General features: G+C 50.5%; 1 protein-coding gene across 6 annotated transcripts in view; it reads right to left on the reverse strand.

Moving 5' to 3' along the window:
• Positions 1–18,840, reverse strand: part of RERE (arginine-glutamic acid dipeptide repeats) — a 208,151-nt gene that overhangs the window by 90,778 nt on the left and 98,533 nt on the right. For all 6 annotated transcript variants that reach the window (XM_088136769.1, XM_088136773.1, XM_088136771.1 and 3 more), the window contains exon 3: positions 9,611–9,681. In XM_088136769.1, the coding sequence (XP_087992895.1) occupies positions 9,611–9,681 (71 nt within the window). The remainder of the gene's footprint in view (positions 1–9,610; positions 9,682–18,840) is intronic.

The raw sequence follows: 18,840 nt of genomic DNA on the forward strand, positions 1-18,840 counted from the left end.
CAATTAAGTCACACCAATGGATGCAAATAAATTCATATTAATTTCCCAGCTCCTCTCAGCTTGGATACACTATCCTGTCCCTTTCTAAGGGGGGAAAGAAAGAGAGGCCTTTTGCAAATATTAGCCATGGACTCGCCTCGCTGGCATGGGAATAGGGAGGAAAAAAAATATATCTGCAGATAGGATTCCTCCTCCTCCTAACTACGTGCGATGCCAGGGCCTCCTCAAAAAGATCCGCTCAGATTAGTAAATAAGGTGTTCACAACACAGCACGACAAGGAAATGCCTCACCCGTGCAACTCTGCTGCTGGAGAAGGGGAAAAAGTGATCGCCGGATCTGATCTGGGATCTACACAGGTCCAGGACTAAAACTGTAGATGCAAAATGAGGGAAAAGGAGCACCGGTCTTTTCTAGTGGTGTGGCCAGGTTCTTGCCAGGATCCAACTATTCAGACACTAACACGCAAAAAGGTATTAATTTTCCCCGCTACCTGCCTACTACGATAGAGGAAAAGAAGATGCTCACCCACCGCTTCAGCTGATGCAACTATAAATAGCTGACGTTCAGCAATCTGCACCAACGTGAGCAGCAAGGGAAGAAAGCGGTTATTTGGAGAGAGGAATCACTCCTACGCCCATAGCTGGGAGGGATGAAATCCGTACGGAACGGGCAGGTAGGAGAGATGGGAAAAGTCAGCCCGGGATGTACAGCTCCTCTCCCCAAATACGTATCGGATCACCCGTGGCATACGGTCATTAGTTGAGTGGGGTTACCATTTTCTAGAGCACCTTGGCCACTTTAAGATGTGTGGACTTCAACTCCCAGGATTCCCCAGCCAGCCATGCTGGCTGGGGAATCCTGGGAGTTGAAGTCCACACATCTTAAAGTGGCCACGGTTGAGAAACACTGCTCTAGAGGAAGACGACAATCACGGATCAGAGGACCTGCTTCACACCCGCTCTCAACACTCCTCATCATTTTCACCAGGCCTTCGTTACCATCCCACGGGTTCTCCTGGCCCCCTTGTGCATTCACACAAATGAAACCTCGCCAGGGCACTGGAGGCTGAGGATGGGGTGGGGGCACGTAGACACGACCGCTCTGGAAGCAATTCCCGAACCTGGACGGGGGCGGTGTTTGGAGAGGCTCGAGGCTCGATACGGATCTCTAAACCAGCTAGAATAGGTGGCCAAACGGAAGAGAAGTGGGTCTCTCCTGCCGTAATCTTCTCCCCACCCTTCACTTAGGGGAAAAAAAAAAAGGCTAAATGCCATGCTGGCAGAAATGGATCAGAGATCTGAAAGCGGGGGGGGGGGGATTCTCCAAAAGGGGTGCATAATGCAAGCAGGGACTGGTGTGAATAGAAGGAGCCCGGCGCACGTAACCCCTTTTTTCTTCTCTCACCCCCACTGACAAGTCCCCAACGGAGGTAAATCCCAGATAATGAAACATGGTAAAGAAAGGCTCTATTTAATAATTTAGCCCCTGTCAAGGAGTTGGTATCGATTCTTGTTTCCAGCACAGGGAGAGAATGTTATCTGCAGCCTTACAGCTCAGCGACAGCATCGGCGAATTTAATCACCATGCAGGCCCCCGCCAAGCAATTCTTAAAACTGACACCTCCAATTCTTTGTTATCCACAGCCTGTCCCTTCTGATCCTACCCACGGACTCCCCTCCATCCTCCCATTGTGTGTGTGGTGTGTGTGTTTAAATTAAAATCTCAAGCTATTCATATTAAAAACAAGCTGTCAATCCTCATTTGCCAGCCAACCATTAAAAAGAAGAAATGCCCACACCGGCTTTAGGCAATTTGTTCCCTCTGTTGAGACCGTGCGTGCGGTGGCAGAGGAGCCCACTCTGCCTTCGTGCAGCTGGTGGTTACGAAGCCACCCTGGGACACCCCAGCCCGGAAGAGGGCTGGGCGGATCTATCTGTGATGCCTGGCGAAGCCATCGGAGGAAAAAGCCCCTCCCTCGATCCGCAACCCCGTCCCCATCGCCCGACGGAACAAGGTCCAACACAGCCCTGTAGCCAGCAAGAGAGAAAACCAGGCCCGCCTTAATTTAAACCTGGGCTTCCCGGGAACAGCGCGCACCCGTTCACCCAGAGAATAAGGCTGCTCGATTCCCAGGTCCTGTTCAAAGGCAGCATTTAGGCTCAAAGAGAGCCCAAACCAGCCTCTGACTCCAGCAGGTTCTGCTTCTTACAATTCACATGCATGTGCGTCCACCCCCCCCCCCCCCGGTAAGAGAAGCAGCTTGCTCCCTCCCTTTACACCCCCTTGCAACCCATTCAAATCAGCCCCACTGGCTCTCCCACCCAAAGTCAACAGACCCAGATTTTGCACTTGGGGGCACTGGAGGGATTTTGCCTTTTTTTTTTTTTTAAACGCCCTTCCGCCTTTCCATCCACAGGCAGTAAATTCCTACAAGACCCTGGGGGCGATCCTGCGCTGGGCTCCCTTCAAATCAGGCTTCCGGGAGAAAGCAGAGGAAGCCATCCGTCAATCAAGGAACAACAGGCCACAAAGGCAAGCGTCTGCTCCCTTGTGCAGCGGATCCGCCATTTTCCCAGCCCTTGGACGAGCTGAGGATTGGGGGGGGGGGCTCAGAGCCCGTCTCCCCCCTCCCCATCCCACCACTGGTGTCTTCAAGGCAGCACGCGCCGAATCAAATCCCAAGCAAGCTGAAGCTTGAATGGTGCTGGTTAAGAATTAACCAGATTGGAAAACAGTTGTCTCTCCCCCTCCCCTCACTGAAAAGGGGGCTCTGATACAAAGGCATTTCAGAGCGACTCCCCATTAGTATCAACCTCATCTCCCGGGGGAGATCCAGAAAGAAAACGCAGGAGCCTTGAAATCAGGGCTTGGATAGGGAAGTTGCTTCCCAGGGAGGCTGGAGGGGGGGGGGGATCTGCTCCTGGGTTTCGAAGGGGAGGATTCACAGAGCTTGTCTTGGTGATGGGGACTTTCTCCCAAGTCAGCCCCAAACAGACACCGAGGTTGCGCAATGTACCATTAAAGCATCAGGTTCGCTGACGCACTGAGCATAAAGGGTTGTGGGCACAGCCTGACGTTGGGCTGCCGTTGTGCAAGGCCTTTCTGACACCGGATAGTCAGGCCCAATGAATTAGCCTCTCTAGAAACCAGTCTCAAAAAAGTGTCCGGAGGCGTAATTTTGCAAAAGAGGCACGTGGTCTGTGTGTGCATGTGTGAGGGGGGTCAGACACTCCACAGACACTAGCAAGACTTCAAACTTGGGTTTGCTTGCTTGCTGGGGAACAGCAGCCAAAGAGGGGCCCTGCCCCGGCCCCTGCTCTGGGGCTGACCAGAGGAAAGGGTGTGAGCCTGGCCAGTTAGTTCACTCTTGGCCTGCGCTCCGGAGAGTTTCAGACCAGGGTCTTTCCCAGCCAAAATGCCAGCAGCATGACGCAGTGGACGGCCTCTGATGACGCAAGACCCCAACGGTGCAGGTACCCGGGAGGAAAACGCACCATGTTGCGTGTGCAAAGGAGCCTCCCTTGCACAGCCCCGTGCCAACCCCACATCCTGCAGCAGAGCCCTTGTCCTTCATCGGGACCACGTTGCCCTTCCTTCGCTTTCGGCTCTGGAAGGAAGTTCAGAACGCGCTGCTTCTATCAACGCACAGTTATTGTAATCGGGTTTCCTGTTGCCCACAAATTGAATACGCCTTCAGTGCGCGGCAGGGATTAAGTGAGAAGGAGCAGATGGCAACGCGGGGAGCTGCTTTCAAAGCCAATACTCAGCTGAATATTCCGAGGCAGCCCCATTGCTCCAAAAGGCAAGCAGCTGAGAAGGGAGAAGGGAGGAAAGGCCAACAGGTAGGCTCGGCTTTAAGTAACAGCCAGAGGAAAAGGCGGCGGCCCTCAAGGCTGGCTTTTTGGCTTTTTCACCTTCTGGGCATGAAGCTAATGTTCGTATCAACTTCAGCGATGCTCATTGTGGACGGCCCCAACCCAACTGGGCATTTGCTCTGCTCCATCTGTGGCTTCAGCCTCCTACCAAGGAATCTGGTCACCTTTTGCCCAGAAGGTCACATAAAGAGGGACAGAAGGACCACCCAGGTGATTTATGGAAACCGCCTTCCTAGAAAACCAGAAGGATAGGGACTACAGCTCCTATCAGCCCCAGCCAACAAAGCACAAAGTCAGGGATGAGAGAGTTTAGGGGGTTTAAATGGAAGAATCCATCCAGGGGATTTACGGGGGGAATCAATTTATCAATGGCTCTTGGGAAAAGCACGTGAAGTGGGCTTTTGCACCTGTTTCCTTTGAGGTCGGTGGCCTGATGGAAGGGACCTTTGGTCCCACCCATGGGGTCTACAGATGCTACTGAGGGGTGGGTACGAACGCTTATGCTCGGGAAGGTGAAATCTTTGGGCATATTACTATTAGTAGGGTGCCACTGAGCCAAGTCTAACTCCTGGCTGCCTGTATGGACCAGGGACAGCTGTCTAAACTGGACTCTTGTCATCACCTGTCCTTCTTCCGAAGAAATTCCAGAGATCTCTTTGATCTCAGCCATCCACATTTGTCCTTCCAGTTTTAATACGATTCAGTTTTTTGTTCTGCTGTTCTCAGCCTCGCCGGAGAACGGAAAGGTGGAGGGCTAGCTTCTGAACAAACCAACAAGCGATTCCGGCACTGGAGAAGCAGGTGAAATGCCCGTTTCTGGACCGGGCATACTGAGTTTGCCTCGAAGCCGAAACTCTATGTGGGGAAGAGAGGCAAGGCTTGGATCCGTTACCACGGAAGAACGGAATGGTGCGGGAATGGCGGTCACCGGGGGTGCTTTAAATTTCAGACTGCTTTGCCAATAACTAAAGCACAGCCGGGAACGCACGAGGGCTGCCAGCCTCAGGAGAACAACTCTTCAGCTGTTAGTCAAAGCAAGGAAATGGAGTTTTGCCGCAGTTCAGTTTTTAAAAGCTGATCAACCAGCAAGAACCCAACCAATCTGAATGGGGTTTTTTTCCCGTTACTTTTGCAGGGTCTCTTTGGGGTGCGTGGACTGACTGCTGCCGGCCAGAGGGGCGTAGGGGTCGGATCTCCTGGGAGACTAGCGATCTCAGCCTGGCTGGCCCAAGAGGCGTCGAGGGCCAAAGCATCTGGAGGTCCCAGGGCTATTTTAGGCCTGAAGGCATTAAGGCTCCTCTCATGCCTTGATGCAGCTGGACCGAGATTCTAAACGGCCCAGCACAAACGGGTATTCACGGAGGGACTGAAACGCTCCCTTCATTCACGAAATCGAAGGAGGGTGAAGGAAAAGCGAGCCGTTCTGGGCTTTATTCAGTTGGACTGAGTGTGAAAGAAAGAGCGCGTGTGTGCATATGCACCAGCATACCCGCCACATAAATCTCCAACCATCACAACTCATGCCAGGAAAATTAACATTGAAATCCAATCCCCGGGAGCGGGGCAGTCTGAGCCCCATTGTTCTGCATTCCTACAGTTCCTCCGCGGGCCTCTCAAAAATCAGGCGGCTGCCTTGAGCGCCGGGGATACAGAAGGGGATCTGTGAAGGGATCCCAGGCCCGAACAAGAGCATCTTGCTCCTTTCACACAGAGCAGCACAGGGGTAACCTTATCCAAACTACGCCCGGCAACTGAAGCGGCGCTCTGGGTTCCATGAGTACGGGAAGACCAAAGCAAGGCCGAGGGGTCGCTATTAAAAAACAGCAAGCTGTCTTTTGCCCCCTGGGGAAGATCCAGCCCAACACCAGGCAAACTCTGGCAGGGGACGGAGACCTCCATACCATCAACGATTCCTATGGGAATGAACAAACAGGTGGGCCATCCCTGTGCTAGCGCCAGAGAAGTTCTCCTTCTCCAGGTACCCAAAGATCTGGATTGAGTTTTGGGGAGCTCCTGGCAACTGAAGAGCCGTCCACCCAAAAAGGGAATGGACCATCGAACAAATCAACCCAGAGTTCCCACTGGCCGAGCTCAAATGATCCTACTTTGGACACATGATGCGAAGACCCAGCTCTGTGGAGAAGGCTCTGACGCTGGGGAAGGGTGAAGGACTCAGTTATGGTGGGGATGGGGACACCTTTGGAAGACCTGAAGGACCATGTTGGGGACAGATCATCCTGCAGAAGGTATGTCAATGTGGTCACTAGGCTTCAAAAATGAATTGATGGTACATTATCAATCGACTGATCGATTAAAACTCTGACCATATTTAAGAGAACCATTTAAAATCATTCCACTAGTGCTTCATCACTTGGACAAAGGACCCCTGGCGCATTTCCAGCCGCTCTACTGGTGGACAATCCTGACTTTGTGGATGCTCTCGATGTTGCTGAGCCAACGGGGGGGAAAAATGGGGTGGGTGAGCTTTCTCATGGAACAGCAGTAACACGAGGAAGGCTAATCCATCTGTTTAAACGTTGGTGAAAGGGCCACGCGGTTCTTTTTTTGATACTGCCAGATCGGGTAAGGAAAGAGCATAAAGTTCCACTGCCAGGGAAAACCAGCTCAACGTTTCTACCTGACTCTGTGCAGCAAGTGGGAGCCGGCAGCCCCCCAGGATCATCATCATGGGGAAGGGAAACGCAACGCTGGACTTGCCCCATCCAGGTTATTAGTGGAAAGAAAGGGGGGGGCTCTCTACAGTCTGAGCCTCTTGTAGCCCCCGCAAGAAAGGTGATGAGAGGAAATGGCAGAACAGCAACTTCTGGGGTAGGTTCTCCTCTCGGGTCATAGTGGCCCCCAAACATACATCAACCCAGAAGGTGTAGATATGCCTGCAGTTGTGCACCGTTCTCCCAGGCACAAACACACTACCACTTCGTAGCAAGAAGGAGATCTTGTTGTCCAGGAGCCAGCGATCGATGCCGGCCTCCTCCAGCAGCTCCATTATTACGCCGAATTAGGATCTGCAAGCCGGGGAAATTGATTAGATCTTGCGGCTGCCCTGCCAGCAGGACTTGCTTCAGATCAAAGAAAAATGACTTGGCAGCCTGCTGCGTCCTTAAAAAACAATCAGGGGCATTATTTCTACTGTTGCCATGCTGGGTGCCAAAAAATGGACAGCAGCAAGAGGGAACACGTGACCTGAGGCTGCTCATCTACAACTCCCAGCATCCCTCTCCATTTGTCAGGCTGCCCAGGGCTGCTGGGAGTTGTAGTTCCAGCAATCTCTCTAAGGCCGAGGGGCTGCTGTGATGCTGCCCGGCCTTTCTAGAGTCCCCACCCGTGCCCCATCACCAGTTTCAGCAACAGTGGGGCCAGGGAATGGAAGGCTAGTTAATTGTCATTACGTTTAAATCTGCAAGAGAACAAGACAGCTGTAAGAGGCCAGCGAAAAGGGAAGGCGAGCAAAACTGATAGATCAGGCTTGGAGTTAATGAGAACCAGCATCCAGAAGCCTTGGTAATAAAGTGCTCTAACAATACTGTTATCCCAAACAAGCAGAGGATCTCTTGGGTCTGGGCACTCCTCCCAAACCAACTCCTAGAAGGTCTTCCACCAGAAGCGGAAGAGTGTCCAGCTGGATTGCCTGCTTAAAATCCTGACCCTCGGCCTGCCCCAGAGTTTCATTATGGCCTTGAAAGCGCTGCCATTCAGGAGAAAGGTCCCCTGGCCTCCAGATGGGGTTTGCCACTTACGAAGACGAGGACCACGTGTCACTGGTGGGCAGCCCCCCAAACCATCCAGAGCCCACTCCTCCCTTTCTCGCCCTACGCGACCTGTTGGGCACGCCACTTGGCCAGGTTGCCAATATCCTGGGGTTGAATGGGAAAAGCAACGGCAGGAGATGTAAAGAACAGCGAGGAGGTTTCGGGGTGGCAGGAGGTGAGTGCGTGGCAGGGTCCGAGATATACATAACAGTCGTGAAAGACATTATGCTCTGCTTCCCGCTCGGTTTTGCAGACAATGTGTTGTATCAGACCAATCCTGACAACAGAAGCTCGGGCTCGTATTGCCACTAATACCCCGAGCAATTATGGCTGTTCAGTAGGCACTTCTGCTCCAAAGCGGGCAGCTTCTGTGCCGTAATTTACTGTTTTCGCAGAAGCGATTTTCTCCTGAGCACCGCGGCCCCTGCTAATGTGCAAAAAGTGGAGCTTAAAATGTTATTCAAGGCCAGTCGCCTAAAAGCGGACGGTTTTGGGGTTGTTGTTGTTTTTTTAATGGTGTGAACTGTACTTTCTTTTCTTTCTTTTTTAAGTACTGTCCATGCCATTATATTACTGAGTTTGCCAGAGAGTGAAGGCAGGGAAGGAAGGAGAAGGTGAAAAATAAGTAACAACACCCTTCTCCCCCCCCTCAAAAAACAATAAAAAGCCCACGAGCAGGACTGAGTCCACTATTTTAAAAGATGTGAAAAATTACCTGTAAGGAGAGAAACTGTATATAAGTGAGACCTCTGGGGGGTAAAAATAGCAGACATATAAATATTGAAACAGGCTGTCAAAATAAACAGGGAAAGAACATACATTCTCCCACACTGCAAGTTATACACAATTTTAAACAGAAGGAAAAGAAGAATGAGCCGTGGGGGGAGAGAGAGAGGGAACCAGGAAGAGTTTGGAGCCATTTTGGAACAAACAGATGGCGGGTTTACACAGATACATGAGTGTAATCCATTTGGCCAGACTGTGCTGCCCAGCATTCGATGTCAGAATGTATCTGGGGTGGTCTCTGGGCATCGCTACAGACCCCACAGAGGTTTGGCTGCCTACCCACAATCCAGGGAAAAAAAGATCAGAGCGGCTGGGATGATAAGGGGCATCCTGGAGACTAAAGAAAGAGCAGAACCACCTTCCCTGTTCTAATCAGTGGATGATATGTGGCCCAATCAGCCATTTTACGAGCCTGCTCACAGAGTGCTCTCCAAATTCCAGACTGAAAAGGTTATTTATCCTGACTCGAAACCACAAAATACAATGTGCGCGGGGGAAAGAATGACTAGGGCTCTGCGCCTTTGAAATCAATTAGGAAGGAGGGCTTGGAGCCTCGGGCATGGCCGGCCCCTCTCCGAGTCTCATAAAAGCAGCCTGGCTTTTTTCAGACTTTGTGCTCAAGGGGAAAGGGGAAAGAAAGAGATCACGGCTCGAGGAGTTGGGTTCGCTTTAATGAACCAATTCCCTAAAAGCCAGAAAAAGCGGGGCTCCTTTCACGAGTCCCAGAGAGGTGCTGTCTTCATTCCTCCAAAAGTGCGCCGGGCCCTACAGTGCTGGCTCGAAGAACTCGGCCATTTGCATGGATCAGAGTCCAGAGGCTCCCAAGCAGGGGGGTTCAGGCCGAGGCGACTCAGAAAACACACAGCTGCCCGTGCGCTGCAACCTTGCAAATCACCTGGAGGGAAATTCATGGAGGATATGATTAGCCATGGCTAATTAGTTAGATAATTCAGATAATACTCGACGAGGCACGGGCTCCAGAAAAGGCAGCTTGTAATCAATCGAGGCAAGCCTGCTCTTGACCTCTCCTGGTTCTGCGGTCCCAAACAGCGTCACAAATACGGGGTCCCACAAAACCCTCGGCAGGCGGGCGTTCATGGCCGATGGGTCTCAGCCCAGAGAAAAATGACATTCAGGGAGAGAGAGAGGTAAAGCGAGAAACGGTTGTTGCTGCTTACCAATTTGAAGTCTTGAATGCTACAGATGAAATAGGGCGTGTTGGGCCGACGGCTCTCGATATATACACAATCTTGGGGGGGAAAGAAAAGGAAGAGTTTCTCAGCCTTCGGTAAAGTAACAGAGAATATCAACACAACACATATGGCAGAGGACTACAACAAACAGGGCTATAAAATGTGACTGCGCACGCACGCACGCACACACACACACAGGCCAGGCATTATATTTTTTTAAGGACAAGGGCAGTGCAAGAAAATGTAATGTCACTTCTCAGAGGCCGTGGGTCAGGACAATATACAACCCCATGTATGAGTGGGCAGAGTTACCCAGTTGCAGCCTGACAGCCCCACCAGACAAACAGGGAACGGCTCACTTGTGGTTACTTTGCTCCTGAAAACCCAGCAGTTGAGCATGGCAGAGCGTGGAGGCTTGCGGAGCGCCAAACGCTCCTTGGAGCAACCGCCCAGGATCTGGGACGGGCAGCGTTCTCTGAACTGACCGGGGGGGGGCAGTCTGAGATGGCTGACCGTAATAGCCAGACTGAGAACCTGGAGGGCTCTGTTCTGCTCGGAGAGGTCATTCAAGAAGATGCTGATGAGCGGTGGCTGCGTGGTGCCTATCCCACAAAGCGCAACGCTGCGTCTTACCTCTACGTTCTCCATGTCTGCATGAAAGCACCAAGTATGATCCTTCGCAGATTCTGGGTGTGGCACCCTCAATATGAAGACGACACTCCCCCTGCCCTTTTTCCTCATCTACCATACTCTTCTGCTGGAAAAATCTCATAATTTTCCTGTAACGCTCCCAGAGTTTCTATCTTTCCTCAGGCTGTCTAGCCTCTCCATCCACTCTGGGGCTTTCCCTTGTCCGCTAATCCTTCTGCCAAGCTGTGCATTTCCTACCTGTTCATAACATTTCTCTATAGTCTCTAATGGGAGCTCCCAAGAGTCATTTCTTTTTCCTTCCCCTTGCCTCTCTAATTCAAAGTACTGCCCTGAAACTGGGGGGGGTGTGGGGTGTGTGTGTGGGAGAACTGTGCAACCTACTGAAGTCAAGAAGAGGATTTGTTTTAAAAAAAAATCTCTCCATTCCATTCAGCTGTCCGGAAGTTGCAGCTGACCCCCATCTACGTCATACCTGCTGCTTTGCCAAGAAGTCTTTCTGTCAAAAATCCACACTTTCTCATTTTCTTCCCTGAATACTCAAGTTACAAAAATGGGGGGGGGGGGAGGGAGGCCTTATCTTCCCCAAAAAGTATTGTACGTTTACAGAAATATGCCTTTCATCTTGAAAGCTGAAATGGCCACATGGAAATACGAGCTGACATCGAAGGACGTTTCAATGAGCTGAGTGCGTTATCAAAGATGAGGTGGGACTTGAGTTGAAGGTGATGTCTCCTTTTTGATAGAGACCATGACTCTATGGTCAAGTATCTGAAGAGATGGCCCGGGAAGTTCAGGGGTGGGAGACATGGACATCGGCTCCAGCAGGAAGAGATGCAGAAAGTCCAAGGGTAATATGGTCTTCGCCCAAGCAATCGTTCAAAGTTAGTCTTAGCGTTCAACCACAACCAATCTGTCGCTCCTCTCGTGCTGTTTTTAAGGACAAGCTGCCTGCTTGTAAATGCTCAGCTGCGCCCTTCTCGGTGCACACTATCTACCTTGAACTTCCGCCTTGCTGGCTTTTCATCCCCAGAAACAAATTCCTGGAATATCTAGGAGCATGACAAATCTGCTCTCCCTCGCCAGATGTATCCTGGTACTGCTAACCCCAAATTCATGACTCAGTCTACTTGGGGGGGGGGAGGAAAGGAGCTCAAAGATGAGTGTGAGCAAACCACAACTTTTCAGCAGAGCTATCTGCGGTTTTTTACAGAGGTTTCAACAATCCATGTCGATGAAAATGTTATGATGAATTCACAGGCAGGAACATCGAGGCACCTGCCGGCATACTTGGAATTCACAGAACAATTTTTTTATGGCTTTTATGGCTTTGTTTCATCAGATCCATGAAAAGCTATCCAGCTGTTGGGCAACTCAGATCACACACATCTGTGACCTCTTAAGATGCTCGGGAGTGGGAACGGAGAATAAAGGACTGCTCCCGAGAATTGGAAATCAGGAGAAGAAATCTTTGCAAATGATGCCTGCCTAGCAAGACAGTACTAATGTTTACTTTGTCCCTTTGGCTCAGAGCTATGTCTAAAAGGTCCGTTATTCACACCTTCATTTTTAAAAATACTTTTTCGAAAGAAGGCAATCAGGAAACAATTATATCCAGGCGTATTTGTGCCTTGAAACATCTCTAGTCCCCTTATTTCAGTTTTCCTCTAACACATTCCTATGTGGGCGACTGTATTCTATGAATGAGAAAGGCCAAACCCTGCCAGTGATCGAGCTCTCACAGAAGGAACAGATGCCACAAGCAAACTGTTTTAACTATGTGTAATCTGCCAATCAAGGAAGGACCTTGACAGAAGGAACATTGAAACCTCAAGGTCCCTTGACACTACTTACGCTGAGAAATCACTTGAAATCCTCCAGATTGGCACATCTGCCCCAATAGGCAAGAAAGGCCCTCCTCTCATAGCTCTCCTTTACGGCAAAGGGTTTGACTTAATGTGCCATGTTGGACTCGCGTAAATGGGGGGAAAGGAACAGACGATTACATACAAGCAGGGAAGGGAAGGGAAGGGTCGCAGGAACTGGCTTGGAAATGATGAGAAGTGAACCACTCTTGCACGTGAGGAACCTTGGAGCTTTAGCATATTTTGCCATTGCCAGCTGCCGGCCAAGTATTCTTCCAAAAATCTAAGGACTCAAACCAGCTGCAGGGGAGAACTCTAAAAGAACTAGGGTTGAGATTTGATCCAAATTAGTACGTGGCACTAATTCAGTCATAGGAGGAGATCTAGCAAACCTGTTTAAAACTAGCAAGGTTTTAGGATGAGCAACCATTACCTCCAGGTGAGTAAGAGGGGAGAGTCACCAGAGCGTAAGGAAGAAGAGGAGGTCTGGCACCATCAGAGGTGCAAGGTTCTGCTATTATAACTACAATCTCTGTAGTTTTAGGCTTCCTGTGGTGGTGATTTTCTGGTCTGGTCTTCCTGGCAGGGCTGGCACTTAGCATGACGCTCAGACCAGCCCCTGGAATGCACTGAAAAACGGCCATGAACTCTCCCCATAGAGGCCCTGGTGCTGTCCTACGAAGCAAGCCGCTGCCACCGAGCTGATGGTCCGTGGTCCCCCTCTGGCCCCCCATGTCGTGCTCTCCCTCCTCCACCGCCAAACCCAATGAATAGATTTGCCACTGACCTCTGGCATCAACATCCCAGCCATGTTGCTGAACAAAAAGTCATTTCCTGCGGAGTGTTTAGAGGGTAACCATGGTGACCGCAGGGCACGAAGGCCTGCAAAAATCCCGGGCGTCAAATGCCTACACGCAAAAGCCATTATTTGTCGTACGGGGCCTCATCTGTCAACACGCGTGCTGTTAATCAACGTTTGGAGGCCGAGGGGCTTGGTCCTATAGAGGCTGGTTGCTTTTGGGGGAGGCTGGCAATCGGATCGCTTATCGGGCAGGGAGAAAGAGGAGCTGCGGCACACGTCAACGGGTTCGATCCTGGTGCGGCCCAAATCGGGAATCTGAGGGGAACCCGCCAGACGCCTCTCTTGCGGGCTATCCAAAAAAGGGCGAGAGGGCTTTTGGGCAGCTCTTGGACAGCCCTTGCCCATGACTCAAAGCGCTCACCGATCTTAGTCCAGAGATAAAGGGGAGAAGGCCAGATCCGAGGAGGCCGCTGTGTTAGAGATGTGTGTAAGGTGGGAGGTAATGCATCACGGGGGGTACCCCTGGCATTTTTATCTATTTCCTTCCATTGCCAACTTAAAACAACCACAGCTCTGTTAAGCCTATTTTAGGGCTTACGTGATTGTTTTAGAGGGTGCCCTTTCCAAAGGGCAGAACACTCTCTTGCTGGTTTTCAGCAAATGTAGCTGGGTATTGCTTACTCTGCTGAAACTGAACTGGGTAGGCAGGTATTTATGCTAATTAATGCAGGAAATCTTGCACAGGCAAAATTTGCAGGCGTTTTTTTTTTAAACATCCACATTTCCATCCTTGTTGCTCGAGTCAGAAGGCTCTCTGGAACCGGGCTGGGAGGAAAATCAGCTGAACCCTTTTGGTCAAAGGGCCACTAATGGCACAGCATAAAGGCAGCTCTTTTTAGGATCTGAAGAAACGTAAGATTTATTCTGTTTATTCATTCAGGGCCAGGGATTGGAAGGGAGGGAAAGGGAGACTGAGCAGGATTAACACAAAAAGAGCCGAGGACTTCAAAATACGCACCTCTGACTACTGAGCTTTGCGCATATTTTTTTACGCCTTCAGATGCCCAAGCGGACTTGAAGAGGACTTCAACTTCCAAAACTCTCCAGCCAACATGGCCATCGCTGAGAATTCTGGGAGTTGAAGTCCAACCATCAGGAAGACACCCAGGTTAGGGGAGAAGTATCCATGTTCTTGGGCTGCAATTCCCTTGATCCCACGATTGTGGGGTGATGAGAATTACAGATCAGGATGCCTGGCAAAATGTTTGTGGTCTCGGGAGAGGGCCAGACCCACCAGGGGAGACAAGGATTTAAATGTGGGAGGTCAGAAAACGTGACGGGCTGCATTCACTCATCCATACAGAAGCAGGGGACCCGCATTCCTTCTCCCCTGCAAGACTTACAAAGTATTTCCATTTTATTTCGCTTTCTAAACCAACACCATCCCCCCCCTCAACCCCGCAACAGCTCTATTTCTGATCATAATCAGGAAGCAAGGATATCATTTTCCTTCCGGAAAGGAAAAGGACAACATTTTTCAAAGCCCAGGAAGCTCCCGGATGCCTACAGTCAATGCAATCCAATTATGTGCCTCTCAGGCTTTAGCTACCATAACAATCCAAGCTTGCGCTGTCCAAATGGATCATGCTTGCAGGCTCTCCATGGTGCCCTTTCTTCCTGGGCAGAAAAAACTGTTCCTTGAAAGCCATCAATGGGGGCTTCTATAACCCCCTGCTGTCAACTCACACCTTCAGGTTTCAAAGTTGAGCTAACAGCTTCTGCCTTTGCTACCCGCACATCATCATGATCATCTTCTTCGCAACTCTTCCACGGCCTTGTCTCTCCTTCTGCTGGCTTCTCCCAGGCAGGCTAATGCCACCGAAGGGGCCACGTCAGTGCTTCACATTTGAGTGGGATACAATTAACAATCTGCATAACATTTGCACTTCGCATGATATATCCCATTTGTGCCATTTCCAACGACAAGAGCAGAGGAAGTGCATCTCAGAACGTTCTGGAAATAATCAGGGATCTCCGTGTACACATCTTTTTATTATTAGGCAAACAACAAAAGGTCTATTCATGAGGATAGACACTGCCAGAGAAAGACATTTAAGCGCGCCTTCTTGCCGCTGTGCTCTCTGCTGTGTGGAGGCCAGCAAAATTCTATTTATCAAGATCTGTGAACAGCTCAAGGCAATTAACTTTATCTGTGGCTGCAGTAATAGCAATAATGAAAGCTTCTAGTCTTGGCATGCTAGTAACAGGCCTTTTCTCCCCCCACTTTTTTTTAAGTGCCACATTCCGTCAATATGTGTTTTAATTCCCATTTTAATTTATCGGCAAAAGTAACTCCATCCTCTAACATGTTATCCCTTGCAATGGGCACTTCCAAACTTTTGCCTGCATGCTCAGACAAGCCTTGGGCAAGGGGGCAAGAACAGGATATGGAGCACAGAAGGATACAAAGGGGATATCAGGTGCAACCGAGTGGAGCAGCCCTCTCTTCTCTTTCCTTCCAACTCATTCTTAAACTTGTATCACTATGAGCCTCGTACCACAACTCTCCAGGTTGTCCCAGTGTCCGTGAACAAGGAAAAAACACCGCAAAGTGGTCAGCAATTCTCCCAGCCCTTCTGGGTCTTCCCTTCTGCTCCTGGGCTCTACCCCAGTCTTGCCAAGCTCTACATACCAATCAAGTAAACTCTGGTGCCAATCTATTTCCTAAGAGTCTTCACTACAAGGGCCCACTAGTCCTGCTCTCCCAAGGGCCAGAAAAACAGGAAGCTGTGAGACAGACCTGACTTTCCAAATGAACCAGAAGGAAGGTGGATTTGGAGGCCATTAATAAAAAGGTTGGCAGGGTGGGCACACAAGTGTCGGGAAGACGGAGAAAAAAGCGCTGAAGACGCTATCCAGAGGCTAGGAACAGACCAGGCTGTGAATTCATGGCAAGAATGACGTGGAACAAGTCAGAGAGCTTCACACCAGGAGCCCACAGAGGCAGCGAATGGCTGAATTTCAAGTGAAAGCCCAGGGCCACAATTCAAATCTTCTTCTTCCCCATCCACATTGAACCCCGAACCTAATGAGTGACACATTCCAACCCAGAGTCTGAAAGTTGCCCTTCTCCTCCTTTCTTTAGGAAGGAGGCGTCCAACTCCTGAATGACGAAGCTGGCAACGACCTTGGGAAGCGTGGAAGAACTAAGGAGGAGGACCCTCTCTAGCCATGCTGGGTTTTCCTTATGGATCAAGCGCAGAGGAGGCCGCGGGAGAGAGGTGGGAAATCTGTATTATTCCTAGGGAGGAGAGGAGGGACGGGAGAGGAATGCCAGCAGAATGGCAGGTACGGAGGGGGAAACTTGCCTCCTCCCTCCCCACCTCCCTCGCTGACAGCAAACAAATCGCTAGTCTGATCTTTTAGTGCGGGTTTCCTGCCAAGCAGATTTCAAGGCACACGCCGCTGGCTCCTTGTCAAGGAAACCAACCGTGCCTGGGGTGCCCCGCTCCCCCCCCCCCCGGCTCCGAAAAGGCGCCTGCCAATTTGCTACCTTGACTTGAAAGATCTGGTGCCAAGGCAGCAGGGTCTCATTTCCCCAAATGATTTTTATTACAAACCGGTCTTCTAGGGAATCCATTTTCTTCTAAGGGGTTTGTTGCTGCTGCTGCTGCTGTTTAATGGACTGTCAGTATAATTTAGATTTCATCAATTTGGACTCATTCAAGCCTAGCTCCTGATTGTACAGTAAATGGAACATATTTCTATTCAACAAAATTAATGACAGTTAATTCTCGTCTGGAACAGAGCCCCCCCCCCCTTCCCCATTTTATGAAAGCTACAGTTCTCTGGTTCCTGCATCAAGTTACATGATTTCCCACTCCAATTACTTCCTTCTACACTTTCCACTGTGCCTCCGATGCAGGCTTTTTTTTTTTAAAGTAAGACTCCCGTTGCAAGCTAATGTACATTTTGATCTAGCAGACTCTTTCCAGTTCTGACACAGATGTCCAACGTTCATGCAAAGCGTTGACAGATGAAAGGCGACGGGAGGAGGGCTGGGGAGGGACTTAAGAGTACCCAGCTCCCGATCCAGGTTGGATTGCTGATGTTGTGTCCCTTATGAAGAGCAAAAGAAAAAAATCTGAACAGCACCAGCCCCTAAATAAAAACGGCTGCACAGGTAACATCAAGGGGATTATGGTCCTGCCCAAGAGCATCAAGCAGTAACATGGCCAGAGGTGAGCTGGAAGATGGACACAGCCCCTTGCAAACCTTCTGGATCCCCATTTCCCCTAAGGCACAGGGACTACATCTCCCAGAATTCCTCAGCACCGGAAGGAAACCAAGCGGCAAGACTATAGAACAACAGGGGATGGGGCTTAGAAAGTATGGGTTCAAGTAAAGCTTCCTGCCCCTTGTGGTTGGTAACACGTCTGGCTTTGTAATGAAAAAGGATCAGAGAGCTTTCGTTCACTTGCTCCTCCCAACCCTGAAGAGACCAAAAACATGGTTTTGAGTCCTCAGCCCAGGTATGACCCTTCTGGGTTGCGACACTTGGCCAGATGCTGACCTGGAAGCAAAACCCTCCAGCCACACGAGGGGCGAATTAGGTCCCTGGGCTACTTTGCCCTCCACATCGCCTACTAGTGCAGCGAAGACCCCTGCCCGCCTCTTCAGTTTTATGGCTACATGTTCTCCTTCCGGCTCAGCCTTCACCGAGCCCCTCTGCCTGCCACCCGCTTGGCCCGCAGGAAATGACAACCATCAGGAAGACGGGAAAGGCAAAACCAACCCAAATGGCTCCTTACGGTTTGCATCGTAAGCCTCTCCAGAAAAACAGGGAGGCGGCGGCAAGATGTCCCAGCCGTACCTCTCCTGCCCTGCCAAAAGTGTGCTGGGCCTCAAACAGTTGCTTGCAACAGCTGAGCGCATCCTTTCCCCTAGCCCAGGGTTCCTCAACCTTGGGGACTTTAAGGCGGGTGGACTTCAACTCCCAGAATTCCCCAGCCAGCGTTGCTGGCTGGGGAATTCTGGGAGTTGAAGTCCACCCGCCTTAAAGTCCCCAAGGTTGAGGAACTCTGCCCTAGCCGTTTACCATCCATCAACCCGGCGTTTTTACAATCAAGACCCGCAGTCTTTCAACGAGGCATTTGTGCCTAAAAGGCACCGCAGCTACTTCACTTTTTACACTAGACACCTGTGTGTTTTTTTCCCTGGTTCCTATTTAAGCCACAAATGGATTCTGACACGCATTCTACAAAAGGAAGGGGGAAAGAGGCTTATATTCTTCTTCATCACCACCACTCAACCCCTTGGTCGTGTCCTTCTCGAAAGCAAGAGGAATCCTAAGATCTGAGAGACGGTCTAGACAAGGGCATGATGCGTGTTCTTTAGGATGAAGACACAGAGAGGGAGGAAGCCCTGAGAGCGAAGCCATGATTCTCGTGGCATCTATACCCAGCCTGGATCGAAGGGAGGACGCTGCTGTGGGTCTTGAGAAGACATTCCTGCAGAAATCAGAGGCTGAAGGCATCCAACCCTAGAGCTTTCCATCTGCTGCGTCTCTGCATTATGTATTGTTCTGGCCCACAGGAAGCTGCCCTAGACGGAGTCAGACGACAGCTCCATCTTGATCCATTTTAAACATCGGGGGCCCTCTGTTTTCAGAGAGACTTCTTCCCAATCCTGCTGGGAGATGCTGGAGGACCCTGTGCACCTCAGAGACATGAGCCACATCATTTATCCTCCCCCAATCTGGCTTGGCCCAGATTAGCTTACTCTCTTCCAGTTGGGTAACACAGAATGAGTTGCAGCAGTTTGTGGGAGAACAACAATCAAAAGTGTTACTGCTACATGCCTCTATCTGGGGCTTCCGGTGCCTCAATGGGGGAACAGTG

Source organism: Python bivittatus, unplaced genomic scaffold, assembly GCF_059951505.1.
Source record: "Python bivittatus isolate LINGU-HERP-01145 unplaced genomic scaffold, Pbiv_v1 ctg000090_np1212, whole genome shotgun sequence".
Taxonomy (NCBI): domain Eukaryota; kingdom Metazoa; phylum Chordata; class Lepidosauria; order Squamata; family Pythonidae; genus Python; species Python bivittatus.